This window comes from Mauremys reevesii, linkage group 7, assembly GCF_016161935.1.
Source record: "Mauremys reevesii isolate NIE-2019 linkage group 7, ASM1616193v1, whole genome shotgun sequence".
In the NCBI taxonomy this organism is placed as follows: domain Eukaryota; kingdom Metazoa; phylum Chordata; order Testudines; family Geoemydidae; genus Mauremys; species Mauremys reevesii.
The window spans coordinates 123,359,101-123,376,172 of NC_052629.1; the positions used below are offsets into that span (position 1 = coordinate 123,359,101).

A 17,072-nucleotide genomic window follows, 5' to 3' on the forward strand; every position below is an offset into this window, starting at 1 on the left:
CCATCATAATACATCATGTCAGGAAAGCAGGGCTTAAGGGATCCCCTGGCACATGATGACAGGATAAAACCCCATTAAACCAGTAATCTGTGCATTAGAAACTCCCGTATTATGTAAAGAGTCCTGCACTGCCTTTTCTCTCAGTAACCCACAAGAAATGGCAGATAGGCCTATGTAATGACATGACAAAAAGCACTGGTTCCTCCTCAGCACTGGTAGTCTAACTTGATTTACAGATTAGATCTCTGTTGATTTCAGTGGAAGGGCCATTATCATTTCAGTGACTGTGTCTGAGAAAGTCTTGATACTGTCTTTGTTCCAAAGTCACAAAAAGAAAATAATAAAACAGAAAATCATGGTAAAATAATAATTTCAGATGACACACATACAAATAAAGTTACTCAGAGTTTAACTGCAGCTTGTCTTTGTTTCATCTTCTTATGCCAGAGTATTGCAGGAGTCTTAGAGTTTATGGATTTATGTACTATGCTTGCTGAAATGCCTTGGCACAATAAGGAGAGTTGAGAATTAACAATAATAATAGGGTAGTGCCTAACGAGCTCAAACAAGGATCAGAACCCCATTGTCCATACCCTAAATGGCTTATGAGCTATATAAAAGAAAAAGCGAGACCTGAATTCTGATTTCCCCCTTCTCCACAGTTTTCAAAGACTTGGACAAATAGTTGATATTATTTTAGCATCTGTGTTTGGGTTTTATTTTATATTAATACAGGGAATGTGATTAAATGCAGTCTGCAAGGCATTAGAAACATGTTCCTCACTAATCATGCAATTCCCTGATTCTTAAATGGGACTTATGTTTAGTTATGTCTTGGTTACCGCCGGCAGGTACATGAAAATGTATCTCTGGGAGCCCTACACCATATCATATGTGGAGTTACTTCCTGAACGTTGTCTTAAATATCAAGGTTTTATGTTAAATTGGGTATGAAATATATTGTCAAAATAAGATATTCACAGTAGAATGGCTTTAAATAATTTATCTTATTGGCACGGTAGCACGTTGCTGAACTCCACCATGTGGATTCTTCAGCACTTCTCATCCCCCTCCCACCCCCGGTTCTGCAGTGAAGTGAAAGTTGATTCACTAGATTGTCTAAATAGTTATCTTAATCCCCAGGTACATAGGCTGCAGAATTTGCCCCTTTCCTCATGATCCTCAAATATCTCTATCAGTCCCAAATTACATTTCACGTACTTCCCATTTCTGCCCCCTACAGCTATAGACTGGGTAAGGGCTGCCTTCCATCTCTCCTGCGTCTTGGGGCTCATTCTTTAGCCTTTCAGCACCATGGACAACTACTTTTGATCTCCCCTGCCATTTTAATGCTAAAATAAAAGGTGTTAATCTTGTTTTCTAAAGATTCTCATAAGAGGGAGAGAAGAAACAGCATCTGGAAAAATGACAATGGACTCCTTTGCTTCTTTTCTTGTGGATCATTTGTTTCAGCTACGTGTCCCTGTTTTCAAGCTGTGTTCATTAGAACAGTATATTAGCCCATACAGTAAACACTGGGCCAATGTCTGTGTCACTGGAATTTGCAATTGCAAGAGTTCCATGGGGTCAGTGGAATGACATCAGTGGATATCTTGCCTATAGCAGGTTCACCATGTGCTCCTTTTACCTAACAATCTTTCATAGCAGTTGGATCATTCCCCAAGGTTTTAGCAGGGGGATTTTCAGACATCTATGGTGCTCAGCTGCCATTGCAAAAGTAATGGGAGTTGGGTGCCTTACTCCATTAAACACTTCTGAAAATCCTTCCCTAGTTTAATACCTGTGAACAAATGCACTCACTACAGTACAACCTCATTTATCCCACCTCTGTTTTCTGAAACTTCCTGTTATCTAAACAGGATCATGTCCCTCATTATCTACCAATTACTTTCAAAATTACCATCATCATCTGAAACCATGATTATCCAAACTTACTGTGATACTCAGATAATTGAGCTTGTATGATATTCCTCAGGCTGCTGCTCCACTGGTCTGACACCAAAGGAAAATACAGATGGTTAAATGCTTGCTGTCCTCAGAGTTACTAACTGTTCAGTATTGCAGAGTTAACAAACTGCACATAAAAAGGATAGCTACCTATTATGGTGCTTCACAAACCACCCATCAGAGCCCTGAATGTCCTCCTCTTGGTAGAGCTCCCACTCATTCCCGTCACTAGCGGAAGCTGGGTGAACCAGCCTCAATCACAGATCCAGCAGAGTCTCCTCTAAAACCTGAACTCCTGAGAAGACAAAGCAGGAGGGAGGAACTAAATTGTCTAATGAGGAAGACCCCTTAAAAAAACTAAAACAAAGCAATGAAACCCTATGTTTTCAAAGCCACCTGCTTCTGCAGAGTTCGGGCAAGTTGCCCGGGCTGATCTACAGAGACTGATTTACCCAGAGATTCTTCCATCATAGGGTCAGATCTGTGGAGAAAGATCAAATGCCACATAGAAGGTAGACAACGCTGGTTGTCTATATACTGGCTTATGGAGCTGTCTTTCCCACAAATGACATGATTCATTACTATCAAGCTAAAACTGGCATCCAATTAAGTTTAATGCCTGAAATCTGGTATCCAGTAAATCTGAAGAAAATATATTTTTCACAGCCCTAATATTTCATAATTAATTGTTACACTTTCTGAAATGTAGGAGACAATACAAAAATAGAGTGGATTAACCCAGTTCTCTGTGCAGTAATTCTCTCCAAATGTAATGAAAACTGTATTCTGAAACCTTTGCTCACAAGTGATTGGAATTTCCAGCTGGAGGGGCTGAATGGTGAGCCCAAGCCCCAGGTTTGAAACGAGTCCCTCCATGTCATGTGCAGATATCACCAGGGCATGAATTCAGTGCAGTTTCCTGTGGTGCAGGTCATTTGGATGAGACATTAAGACAGAGCTGCTGGCTGCTCTGCATGGACATGTTAGATCCCATGGTACTCTTCATACCCCTGTGTTCTATTCAAGATATCCCCTCCCACACTTGTATGCTACATACTTGTTGGTTTCTACTTTCTAGAGGTGGCTGCGTTTCAGTCATAGCAGATGTATGTGGTTTGTGTGTATGCAGAGCTATGCATAGAGAGTACATATGTGTATAGAGAGAGATAGCTTTGGGTCCCTCAAAGATACAAGGTACTATATAGCTGTCAAAATCATATTTTTAGCACTGCTGGGTTAAGCCTGCAGTAAATTACTACCCCCTGGAGCAGGAGAAGACTGTGGGCCAGAAATGTGTCTCTGAGGCACAGTGCACCCTGGGTTGGTGCATCTTATGTCCTTGCCACTGCTCAGGGCTGCACCTGAAGTGACTATCTAGCCTAATGAGCCATTCCTGAAATGAAGTACTGCTCACCGTGAGCAAGGGTGGGCAAGTCAGGGTCAGGACATGGTCCGCATAGCCTGAAGTCATTCACCTGGTGTATTAGAGGAAGGAAGGCATGACTGGAAATGAGGAAAAGATGATGGTAGAACATCTAGTTTTTCCTGCCTTATATTTCCATTTCCAGTCACTGGAATCACTATGTTGTGAGTAACAGATTATTTTGATGCCACCTACTATGATTCAGATTATACAACTTCTATATTTAAATAAAATATAGCAAAAAACAAAACAAAACAAAATCTTGTCCATGTTTTGGAGGTGTTGCATTTTTCAGTGGCATTAAGAATTATTTTAAGCAGCTTCAATGGGGTTAGAAGATTGGTTATAGTAAATAATAGATTGAACAACATCTGTAAAAAGCAGCCATGTAGGTTTAAGGCTTTGTTCTTATCATCGCAGTGCACACAGATCTGTCAGATTTATATTGATTTCCTTTTGTTCCACTGCAACTGCTAATTCTCAGTTTTACTGCTTAAGTCTGGCCCTCTGTATTCATGTAAATATGTACAAAGCTGCCTTATCAAGATGGACGATGTTCAGATAATTTGATTTATCTTAATGCTTTTTTATGAACACCAAGAAGTGGCAGAGTAGATTAGGAACAGAAACATACATTGTGTGTGGTTGAATAATCTGAAGCAATTTTTCAGTTTCTGTTACGAGTCATTTCTGTTGGCATGCCAGGATATAATTTTTACAGTTCTCAGATATATTTTCCCACAAATTAATAAGCTTTAAAAATTGTTTTCTAAATAGCCTAACTCCAGTTTTTCTTACATGCATTGAAAATCCAGGCATACAAGCCGTCCCACCCCCCCCAAAAAATATTCCTCTAGCACTATATATTCCTGCCTAGATCTTCACTCTTTTTTCCAGCAGCTTCTGCAAATCTGCGTTTGTCCTTACTGAATGAAATCTACCCCAGTGCAGCGGGCCAGCAAGAGTGGGGACCTGTGCAGGGGCGGAGAAAGCATAAATGACCAGCAGTTATTTTCTGATGGTATTGCTTTGTTAGCTCTGCATTCTCTCACTTTCTTTGAGATCTGGGATTCTTTTTTATTAGGATAAAGGTTTTAGGAGAAGTCATGTTTACAAACCATGACAAACAGTCTGCCCCCAGCCACAATGCTCCAGCTGAATCCCAAGGATAAGATGTTGGATACCTCTAAGGCTGTGGCTACACTTGCATTTCAAAGCGCTGCCGCGGCAGCGCTTTGAAGCGCTAAGTGTAGTCAAAGCGCCAGCGCTGGGAGAAAACTCTCCCAGCGCTGTCAGTACTCCACCTCCCTGTGGGGAATAACGGACAGCGCTGGGAGCGCGGCTTCCAGCGCTGGGGCTTTGACTACACTGGCGCTTTGTAGTGCCGCAAATTTGTAAGTGTAGCCAAGCTCACTAGATTCCATGTGCTCTAAACCACATGATCCAAGATCATGCAGGATAGCACTTGAAGAAAAGACTAGTTTCTTGTCTTTGTTATGTGTTCATTCTCATCAGACGTCACATACGTGGTCTGAAAGATTATTTTATTTTCATTCTGACTTATAAAATAAACGGATTCACTACATCACCATGAAACTAGCAGTTCTGCCTCCAGCCAGCCATGCCAATAGACCTCATTCGCTCCCCAGGTAGGGTCAAACCGACTAGTAGGAAGTTGAAAGTCTCACACCCACTGGGGCTCATCTCTGAATATCTCTTGTGTATTTCCTCCCATTAGAAATATATTGTAGCAATACCTGCAGCTAGTAGCATAACAGGTTGTGCAACCTGCATGTGCGGAATGAAGCATTAATCCTGCTATTCATACAACAATAAGGAGCTATAAGACGTAAGATGAGCCAGGCCTTAATCTCAAAGACAAGAGATTTCTTGCTGAGAGTCATTTTGTAAATGAGTGATATACATTCAGCCGTAAGGGATCATCAGAGACAGGAGTGCAAATTAACAAACACTCTCTTGTAAGATGTTAACAAAGACTCATGAAATACATGAAGAAATATCAGAGTATTCGGTCTGTGTAGGTACCTGGTTTTTCTTCTCCATCAAAATGAAGCTTTTGGACGCAAACTATTAAGGCAATATTAATAGAGATGGTATCAATCAAACACAGGTGATTTAAAAGAGCTACACTACAGGTATTGTAAAAAGGCAAGTAATGTTTCAGTTTCATTTGTAAAAGACCAAAAAGCTGTGGGATCTCTTCTTCTTTTAAACATCAAGTAATTTGTAGAACTAAATTGTTAGTGCATTGCCCCCTCGTTAGAGGTACATGTTCCTTACTGTCTGGATGTCACTACCTAGAAAATATTTCATTTTTGTCTTTATAAAGCTTTGGTTGAAAAAACAAAACAAACACCAAAATGCAGAGTGTGCTGTATACCACACATAAATAGATTTAAAGAGATAAAAGCCCATTCTGAGACTAAAGTTTTTCAGAAGTGGGATTTTCACCCCTTTTTGATTTTATCAGAGAATATTCTAACATTTTCTCATTAAAATTATATATCAGCACATATTTTTACAGCAGCACATACAGAAATGCCTGCACTTTTGCATGCTTAATGGACAGTTTAGATGTTGAGCTAGTCATTTGTGTAGGAATTTGCACTGAGTACATCAGGAAACCAAGGGTCTGATCCAAAGGCCATTCCCCATTGACTTCACTAGAGTTTGCAGTAAGCCCCAGATGTACAATTCTAATAATTTGGGCTTCAAATTCCAATGTCAAATGAAGTGAATTAAAAGTGTGACTGGCTCTGATTTTCAGCCCAAAATTTCATGTGCATTTGTAGGGTGAAAACTTCCACCTGTAATTGTCAACATGTAAATGTCTGATTTATCTATTAACAGTTACAGATCAGTGGTAGCTGAGATTAGATTCCCCCCCTACAGAACAAAACAGGAAATAACCATTGTGACAAAGTTCCTCCTCTACCTTGGTGGGTCCTGCGCTTATTGGCGGATTTGCTCGCCTCAGAGATTCACCATGTGGATCAGAAAAACAGCCCAAAGACCTTCCCCTCTTGTAGAAGCCACAGTCCAGGTCAATTCCTCCTCTGTCTGATCAGGAGTTGGGAGGTTTGGGGGGAACCCGGGCCCACCCTCTACCTCGGGTTCCAACCCAGGGCCCTGTGCAGAGCCATAACAAGGAATTTTTGTGCCCGAGGCAAGGGCCGGCTCCAGGCTCTTCGATGGCAATTCGGTGGTGGGTCCCTTAGTCCCTCTTGGAGAGAAGGACCCGCTGCCGAATCGCTGCCGCCGCTTCATTCATTCTTCGGCAGCGGGTCCCTGAGTCCCTCTCAGACATTATTGCCGCCGAATAATGAATTAAGCGTTGGCGGCGGCGGCAGGTCCTTCCCTCCAAGAGGGACTCAGGGACCTGCCGCCGAATTGCCGCTGAAGAAGCGGCAGCAGTAGAGCTGCCGCCGAATCGCTGCCGATCCCAGTAGAGCTGCACCCCTCCGCTTTGCGCGCCTGAGGCAAGTGCCTCACTCGCTTCGCCCTTGTTACGGCACTGGCCCAGTGGACTGCAGCTGTCTAGAATGCCTCCTGGTACAGCTGCACGACAGCTACTTCCCCATGGCCTCCTCCCAACACCTTCTTTGTCCTCACCACTGGACCCTCCTCCTGATGTCTGATAACACTTGTACTTCTCAGTCCTCCAGCAGTGTGCCTACTCACTCTTAGCTTCTTGCACGCCTCTGGCTCTCAGTTCCTCTCCTCTGGTTCCCCCTGGCCTGACTGGAGTGAGCCCTTTTATAGCACCAGAGGGGTCTTAATTAGAGTCAGGTGCTTAACAGCCTCACCTGACTCTTAGCAGGTTAATTGGAGTCAGGTGTTCTCATTAGCCTGGATCAGCCCCTGCTCTGGTCACTCAGAGAACAGAAAACTGCTTATCCAGTGGCCAGTATATCTCCCTTCTACTACTCTGCTGTTCCCAACTGGCCTGGGTCTATCACACCATGTAGTATATTTTGGCAAATTATCTGTTTTTAATAGTGATCACTGTACTCTGCATGCATGTTCCCAAAAATCCATGCACATGTTGGGGATTTACACTCACACATAGCAAAATAGAATCAAATTCATATATATCACTCGTTATATTTGGCGTTACAGCAGTGCTTACATTCCCCAAGCAATATTAGTGTCCCGTTGTGCCCGGTCTGCTCTATACACGTGCTGAGAGATAGCCCTTGCTACAAATAGCTTAAAAGCTAAATAAACCATCAGTGGGAGAAAGGAAGGATTGCTAACCCTATTCCACAGACTGGGTATGAGGCACTGATGAGTGAAGTGACTTGTCCAGGATCCGAAGGGAGGTTGTGGGATAGCAATCCTTGTCTAAGGGTGAGAGTATAGTTGCAGAGACCAAAGGTTACCCTTGATGTTGGAAGATGGGGTTCTGTACTGTCCTGGGCAGAACAGACAGTAGCTGGCTCACACAGCAGGCTGTTGCTGTCTTACATAGGGTTTTAAATAAAAATGATGTAACTGTTAAATGCCAATGTTCCACATCTTAAAAGAGAAAAATAATGCAGGGAGTCTGTCTGGGAGAGCTGGGAACTGCACCCAGATCTCCTGAGTTCCAGTCCAGGGGCTTAACCACTCTGTGCATGGCTTTGATGGTTTGGAATCGATTGATCAATAAGTGGCATTTCAAAAGCCTTTAAAAACAAAGTTACATGAGTATGGGAAGTCTTCTGGCAAATGTTCACTTTGAAGGAAATGCTTCTCAGTGACATGAGTTTGTAAATACTGGGTCTGCTTCACCACTGCTCCACTCCTATGGCATAGAACTGGAGACCAGTCGAGTAATAAAAGGGGATGTGTTTATAGTTTCTGGAAAGTTTAGTAATTCCCATTTACTAAATCAATACAAGCACATACAATATAGCCACACGTGTGTTAGAGAGAAGAAATGGCCTTTGAGAGACCTCTACCGGATTTCCATGGAGGACCATACCGTTGTAAGTTACAATAAAGTCTAACAAGCTGTCTTACGCCTTAGAACAAAGAAGTTCGCTTATTAAATTGCATGTATTCTACTTTAATGGCATGGACTGACTCAGAAGAATTTGAAGGAAATATGTAGCTGCGCACATCAAAGCTTAAAATACAACATTACTTATTCAATGGCAATTTACAATGAATAAAGAAATCATGAAATTATTGATTCCGGTGCTTAGAAAATGGAAATATGAAAGTTCAAACATGTTCTACAGTAGAAGAATCACTACAAAAATGTAAATGGTGTCTCGTTACATTTCTGAGAGGTGCAATGCATCTTTCTTCTTTTATGTGAAGTTGCCTTATCCACATTCTTTTGCAGAGGGATGCATGAACAACTTTGCAGGATTTAAAAATGTGTCTGAAGAATGTGCTTAGACACTATGCTAATTGAAGGATGATTTAAGCTTATTTGATCCAAAAGGATCCCAATGCTCTTTACAGTCCCTCACTATTTAGGAAATAGTCACTTCACCCATCATTGAACGACTCTGGGGCGAAGCACATCCGCTTTTTAACAGCAGATAGCAATTCTATGCAATGGATTACAACAGGAAGTGAGGAATACTTTATCTAATTTTAAACTCCAGGGGAAATTCGAGGGAAATAGATTTGCCCAGATAAGAATTTGACCAAAAGATTGTTTTAAACTGTCCTACTCTTACATAAAGTTGTGGGATTTTTTTAATGGCAACATCTCATAATGGATTCATTTTGGCATTTGCCTTTTTATATATACATACTTCAATCATAGATTAGGGTTGGAAGAGATCTCAGGAGATCATCTAGTCCAACCCCCTGCTCAAAGCAGGACCAACACCAACTAAATCATCCCAGCCAGGGCTTTGTCATGCTGGGCCTTAAAAACCACTAAGGAAGGAGATTCCACCACCTCCCTAGGGAACCCATTCCAGTGCTTCACCACCCTCCTAGTGAAATAGTGTTTCCTAATATCCAACCTAAACCTCCCTGCTGCAACTTGAGACCATTACTCCTTGTTCTGTCATCTGCTACCACTGAGAACAGTCTAGATCCATCCTCTTTGGAACCCCCCTTCAGGTAGTTAAAGGCCACTATCAAATCCCCCCTCACTCTTTTCTTCTGCAAACTAAATAATCCCAGTTCCCTCAGCCTCTCCTCATAAGTCATGTGCCCCAGACCCCTAATCATTTTTGTTGTCCTCCACTGGACTCTCTCCAATTTGTCCACATTCTTTCTGTAGTGGGGGGCCCAAAACTGGATGCAATACTCCAGGTGTGGCCTCACCAGTACCGAACAGAGGGGAATAATCGCTTCCCTCGATCTGCTGGCAATGGTCCTGCTAATGCTGCCCAAAATGTCGTTATCCTCCTTGGCAACAAGGGCAAACTGTTGACTCATATCCAGCTTCTCGTCCACTGTAATCCCCATCCTAAGTGCAGGACTTTGCACTTGTCCTGGTTGAAGCTCATCAGATTTCTTTTGGCCCAATCCTACAATTTGTCTAGGTCACTCTGGACTCTATCCCTACCCTCCAGCATATCTACTTCTCCCCTCTGCTTAGTGTCATCTGCGAACTTGCTGAGGGTGCAATCCATCCCATCATCCAGATCATTAATGAAGATGTTGAACAAAACTGGCCCCAGGACAGATCCCTGGGGCACTCCGCTTGATACCTTGTCCTAATTATAATCTTGTCCTAATTACATTCTCATGTTCTTTTAGCTCTGATTCACAATTTCCATCATTATTCTTTGTAGTTATCACCAAATTATTTTTGAAATGATGGAAAGTTTCAGTGGAGACACTCCAGTCTGTGAGTGTGCCTTTGAATTATTTATCATTTACACAGCCAAAAATGGAGTTAAAATGTATTTTAGCTTGTTAAGAAGTCTCAGTAACTTAAAAGGGTGACTGGAAGGGGAAAAGTCCCTGAATAGAATGTTATAGTTTATATTATTATATTAATTTCTACTGTAGTAGCACCTCCATGTCCCAGCTGAGTTCAGGGCCTCATTGAATAAACACTTAATAGGGCTGGATAGAAAACCATTTTCCCGTACTGTGAAAATCTGTGAGTTTTCAGAATTTGTTCTGTCACTAAGCAGGCCAGAAAGTCAAAATCGCAAAAAAATTTGCGAACTCACAAACCAAGAAAAATTTCAATCAATCAGTATTTTGTTTCAATCATTTTGAAATGTTTTAATCTTGACTTTGACTTTTTTACCCTATATTTACTAAAATGTAAAAATAAAAAGTTGTTTTGACTCAAAAAACCCAAAGCTTTTAATTTAAAAACCATCCAAGCCCTACCCAGCTATTTCAAAACTTTTTTCCAAAAAAGCAAGTCAAGAGGTTCGCTGAAACTGAACCTGTTTTGTGAACTGATTTGGTTCTGGCAAATCATCATTTTTTCAGTGAAAAAACAGTTCCACAAAAAAATCCCAATCAGCTCTAATACGAGACAGTCCCTGCTGCAAAGAGCTAATACAGTCTAAGTAGACAAGACCCGGTAAAATGTGGGAGGGGAAAGGGAAGAACAGAACGATGAAATGTCTTGCCTTGCCAGGAGCCAGTCAGTGGCAGAGCTAAGAATAGAATGCAGGTCTCCTCTGTCACAGTCCAATGTGCCACCCATTACATCTGTCTTCACTTGTGCTTCACATTATAAAAACACAAGCTGGCCTGAGCCAGCTTGGGCCTTTCTTTTGCACAATGGAGCCATGTGGCAAGTAATACATGTACCTCCATTGTTGTAGAAACTATGGTCAGTGCAGCAATTTATGTGTGAGGCTGCCCCACTCCTGGAGAACAGGGGGTTAAAAGAAGCTGGGCTGATTGGGAAAGCAGCCACAGCTGTGGCCAGCTCAGTTAGGGGCCTGGCCCTGGGCCAGACGTTGGAGGAGTCTCTCTCTAGCTGTGGCGAGAGAAGGACCTGGCTGCCTGGGAGCTGAGCAGGGTACCTGAGGCAGAGCGGTGCTGGGGAAAGGCAAGAGGAGCTGGGAAACTCCCCAGGCTGAGGCCTTGTTAAAGGCCCAAAGTAGGTACTGGGGTTGCAGAGGTGCAGCCTGGGGTTAGGCAGAGACAGCTGCTCCAACCCCCTTTGCCAGTGATGTGCCAGTGGTTTACAGACTGCAGCCTGTCCCAGGGAGCGGGGGCTAGATGATGATTGCAGTAGCCACTGAGGCAAGGTGGGGATAGGGGATTGAGGGTTCCACTGGGAGGGAGGACTCAGAGTGGGGGTACTGCAGGGGCAGAACCCCAGGTTAAGGGGCACGGGGGTTCAGGTAGGACACGGGTCCTGAGGCAGGTGAGCCACTGGCCTGCGGAGGGCGCTCCGGGCGGAAGTTGAGCTAATTCCCAAGATCACCAGCAGGAGGCACCGTGCTGATGAGTCTCATTTCGCTACAGAGACCTTCGCCACAAGCTAGCCGGGGACCAAACAACTGGTCTGGGAAATCAGGAGGTGTGTGAGGGAGAAACTGGAAAAACTTTAACGGGAGAAAACGGCAAGTAGCTTAATATAAGCAGCAGTTTTGCTAGAGGTAAGTGAAGGGAAATTTTTCATTTATGAATGGTTCATTGACCCATGATAACAAAGCAGTGCTGCAGAAGAAGGATAATTATCTATTTAAGTATCAGATGTCCTAAGGGCAAGGGCTTGCCTTCTTTCCTTTTGAAAAATGAACTCAGATTAACCAAATGTCCCTTTTCCTGTTTTACTGTTGACATGAATTTCCTTTTTATGAGTAAAATTAATTAGTTTTTCTGTTCCTTTATTCCTGCTATGGAAATCAGGGCTGCACAGCAAGTTTTCAACTTTCCCCTTGGGCGCTAAGTTCAACCAACAGCATCCTCTAGGAAGGTGCTTTGTACAATATGCTTGGACGACTAGCAGATAAATTATTGGAGCTTTATTACGCCCTATAGCTGCATTAGCTCAGGGTAGTGATATAGCATCTTAGAACCAAAAGCCCTCAAAATCAGACAATTTTCTAATGTTCTCTGTTTTCTAATTCCAGCTAGCTAAACACACATCACTACGTAGTTCTTCTTTTTCAAAATATTTTAATAGGAGGAATTATAGTAAAACAATTAGTGAATGTCTCTGCTATTCTGTTACATAACAGGTTTTCAAAAGTGCTTAGCACCTACAGTTGGCACTAGATTTCTCTTGTTCCTTTGAGAACAACGGGAGCTTCTAGGTGAGGAGGTCTTTTGAAAAAGCTAGTCCCAATTAGGCAGATATCCGCTCCCTTATTGTCTATCACCATGCTGATTCTGAAAAGTGATCAAAACAGAACCGCCAGGAAACTTCCGTTCTTTCAAAGCAGAATTGCAAATATATTTCCCTTTGATAAGCTTTGTGAATGAATTGTGTCCTTGTTTATATAAGTAAACTGTCCTTTGCACTTATCTGAAATGAGAAGTCACTAATATCGCCTGGGGTTTTTGAAACTCAGCCTGACATAACCTTTCCATGAACCTCTTAACTTCAGCGTATCTGCTGGTTACAGCAGGAGTAGTATACAGTACAATTGATACAGTGATTATCTGTGTAACCCACTGATCAGGGGGTTAAATAAGGGAAGAAACAATGGGGAGGGTATACACAGTTCTTGTTTTCGTTTGGGGACTCTGTATGCCTACAGACTTCCCAGGGCTGGGTGAAGTGACTCGGCTAGATGGGCCAGAATCATCCAAAAATTTGGTGTGGTGGGCACTAGTTGTGCTCATTAGCCATTTGAAGCTACTTATTAGGCGGTTTCCACTGTGGGCAAGCAGCCTGGTGGGACACACCCTGTGTCACTTTGTAAGAGTCAAAGTAATGGGAACGCAAGGGAAGGGAGAGGAGTTTATAAATAGGAGGAGTGGGATCCAGACTGGAGGGCTCAGCTGTAGAGCAGCACAAGGGTCAGAAGGGTTAGTTGTAAGGACTGTGTTCTTGGGACTTTGCTGGTTTGTTGGACCTAGACTACAGGCTCCCTCACCCCGCTGGAGGAGAAGAGGAGCAGCATTGCTGCAGGCTGCGCAAATGTCAGACTGACATTTCAGAGACTCAAAAGGATTTTGAAGGAGACTGTGGGACTGCCACTTGTTTCCTAGCCTCTGTTTGTCAGAGGATGGAGATGGATGGCAGGAGAGTGATCATTTGATCATTGCCTGTTAGGTTCACTCCCTCTGGGGCACCTGGCATTGGCCACTGTCGGTAGACAGATACTGGGCTAGATGGACCTTTGGTCTGACCCGGTACGGCCTTTCTTATGTTCTTATGTTCAGGGAGCTTGCATTCCCTATAGTGGGGTTGGTCCCCATTCCACACACACAGAAGGATAAATCCTCCTACTGGGTGTGTGTATGTATATTGCACATAATTTTTTTGCATTTAAACCGGAGATAGTAGCAAGTTCTCAAACTTGGGGAGCTCCTCCTGATGGTGATTTTATATATATAAAAACCAAGTCCTGAAAAGACTAAACTCTGTAAAGATAAACTGAGGTACAGAAAGGGGGAAAAACTACTATCTTGATGTCAGCATATTCCTTTTCCAAAACCTATTACAGTTGCAGGACTAAAATTACAGTAAACAGTACTTCTGTATTACAATGTCATGTAGCTTAATTTTTTCCAAACCATTCTTAGAGCTCTTGTTTTAATGCTGCACAAATAATTTGCTTACTTACCATACCATATGGTCATCAACGTTTCCATGGGGTTAAAGTTGCTATTTAAGGGCCTCATTCTGCAGTCAGACTAGTGTAAATCAGGAGCAACTCCACTGAAACCCACAGAGTGCCACCGATGTAGAACTAGATGAGCAGCAAGCCTTAAGTGGTCGCTACTTTGACCAGCCCTATTGTACTCACACTAAGAAACGCTTATGCTTTGTAGTGTTTGCAGGGTCCCAAATGAGGAATTCTAGTACTGTTTAGATTGTATGTAGTGGTAGGATAGGTGGGGCAGTTGTGTTCTAAGCAAGACCTTTGTGAATTGTCTCTGTACACTTTCATTTGTTTACTTGATGGTACATTCCGCTGACTCATGAAGTGCTCTGAGTGGAGGTACAATAAGCAAAAATGTGTGTTCAGCATTCTGGACCTGAGGCTTAAAAGGAAACCGCTCTAATTAACTAACTATACTTACACAAATACATAATGTTAATAATAAATGAGCATTTCTAGTGCGTTGCGACTGCAGTGTTGCTGAAGTAATGACCATGGTATTATTGATGTAGTTCCAGATTTTTAAACGTGAATGCCTAAAGTTGGGGCTTTATACCCAAGAGTTTCAAAAGTGACCAGCAGTTTTAGGTGCCCTGTTGAAAGGCCATTTTGCTTGAGAACCCACCCTCTGAAAATCAGACCCCTTTAAGCTGTCTGAGGTTGGATGCCCAAATCACTAATCACTTACCCTCTATCCATTTTTAGGCACCTATAGAAATGCAGCCTGATTTTCAGAGGTGCTACATGCCAACTGTGAGCCAGGGACCAGTTGTTGATAACTGGCAGAAGGCACAGGATGTGCATGGTGACTTACAGGGATCCCTTGGGTCAGATATCTGCATGACGGTTCACCAAAAGATGGCATGTGAGGTCTCTACCAACAGCCAGTAGCTCACTGGTCATCGTAATCACTGCAGGCCCAGCTCAGTCAGTTCTGGGCACAGCAACAGTCTCTGTCCTGGCTCCAGTGAAGCCCCCAACAGCCTCTGAGGCTCCCTGCTTGTTCAAAGTCCCAGCAGGTTCTCAGCAGCAACTTCTGGCTTCCTACAAGCAGTTTAGCAGCAGCTCCTTGTAAGTATGGAGCTCCATCAAGCAGTCTCAGCTCCTCTCCAAAAACGGAGCCCACAGCATGCTCTCCTTGCATTCCCTTGAAGAGGATATCTCTTGTCCCTCTCTCTTCCCCAAGGCATCATGGGAGTTGTAGTCAGAGTCTTCCCAACTGGAACACACCCAGTTCAGAGGCCCCTCTAGTAAAAGGTGCCTACAATAGTGATAGGCTGTGAGTGCTCAGGACACTTTCCTGAAGACATTGCAATATCTATTTAGGGGCTTAACCTTAGACACCAAGGTGTGAAAATGCTGTCCCAGAAGTCATATGTGTGAGGCAATGGGGAAGGTTTTTGAGGAGGCCACAATGCGATTGCTGTGTTTTCACCATAAACCCTTTCCTTTGTTTTAGTTGTGATCCTCAAATCAAGGCAAGTTTAATAATAAAGGGGAAATTCACTTCAGGATGAGCACCTATGGTTATGGTGGGGGGAAATGAACAAATTGTTGTTCTGGAATACCTGGATTTGCACTTCTGCCTTAACGACTTCCACTTCAGATGTCCTTGTTTGCCCACTCCGGCCCGTGGAGCGTTTCCGCGATCTCCGTCCTGAAGAAGTGGTTGATTTATTTCAAACAACACAAATGGTTGGAAATGTGGTGGAGAAACATTTCTGTGGCACTTCGCTCACCATTTCGATTCAGGTTTGTAAACTAATTGGCTCCAAAGGCTTTGTTGCCTGTTAGAGTTTTATTGAGCTTTTTACCCTGTTCCATAACCCACCGACAAGAGGACGCTCAAACCAAAGGAGCAGTAAATACTCAACAAATATAAGGAAGTTAAGTTTTGCTTTACTCAGCATAGCATAACCTATGGCATTCACAGCTGATGGAGATTAACAATCAAATACTGTATCTGGATTCAAAGAAGTGTCTGGATAATTAATGACAGCTAAAATGGTGCCTTTCCCTGCAAACACCACCAGGTGTAGTGCTTACAACGGTGAGAAGATCCATTGGTTTCTAGTAAGTACTACTCCTAGTAGAAAGTGTTTGCAGGGCACAGCTCTTAATGAGGGTATTCACAGCCCATGATTGAAGGAGTAAACTCATTGCCTGCAGCCCAAAATTTCTCGCCACAGGCAACCTTGTCCAGTAGTTGGCTAGGTGTGTTATGTAGGTTTATTACCTGAAGTATTCTTTGGGGTGACACACTGAACTAAATTGACCCAGTGGTCTTATAGAAAATAACGAATCCTTTTGTTTAAAGCAAATCTGGAGGTTAACCCCATTTTTGACATAACAAGAATTTAAATAAACTGGCTGTGATTTAAAGCAGCGCTTACAGTTCTGTATTTTATGTCCACGAATAACAGAAACGTTATTGCTAGCAATTAAAAACTGGGATCTGAGATCATGAAAAATAACAACTGTGCCAGTATTTATTTCCTTTTCACATATTATCTTTCCCTTAATCATGACCTGAAATGTAAAAGCATCTGGTCCCACATGCTTTGTGCTGAATGGGACCCAGGAGAATACTATCAATTAACACACAATGAAATTGGATTTAAATTATTAATGGGTAATATTTCTGAATCCCCAGGAGATCCTTGTTAGCCCCACTTATCTGACTCTTCTATTTTTTGCTTACAGGATGGTCCTGAAGCTGGGCAAACTGTGAAGGTGAGTGCTTATGCTTATTATGCAGGATACAAATTAACAAGAGACAATTATGAGAACTAATAAAAGATCAAAACTAGTCATCTGCAGAACATCGCTGTATCATTTTGTTATCCTTAAGGTTAGAGAAATTCTGGGTCTGTTATGCCTGTCAATACTTGGATTGAATTTGCATGGAACTGTGTTTACATTTCTCTTCTTTACTAGGCAAAAGTTTT

The 17,072-nt window shown here is 42.7% G+C and overlaps 1 protein-coding gene across 41 annotated transcripts in view; it reads left to right on the forward strand.

Annotated features, from left to right (window-relative positions):
* FHIT (fragile histidine triad diadenosine triphosphatase) overlaps nucleotides 1-17,072 on the forward strand; it is a 997,853-nt gene that overhangs the window by 777,625 nt on the left and 203,156 nt on the right. For all 41 annotated transcript variants that reach the window (XM_039481728.1, XM_039481723.1, XM_039481722.1 and 38 more), the window contains 2 exons: nucleotides 15,731-15,876; nucleotides 16,828-16,857. In XM_039481728.1, the coding sequence (XP_039337662.1) occupies nucleotides 15,731-15,876; nucleotides 16,828-16,857 (176 nt within the window). The remainder of the gene's footprint in view (nucleotides 1-15,730; nucleotides 15,877-16,827; nucleotides 16,858-17,072) is intronic.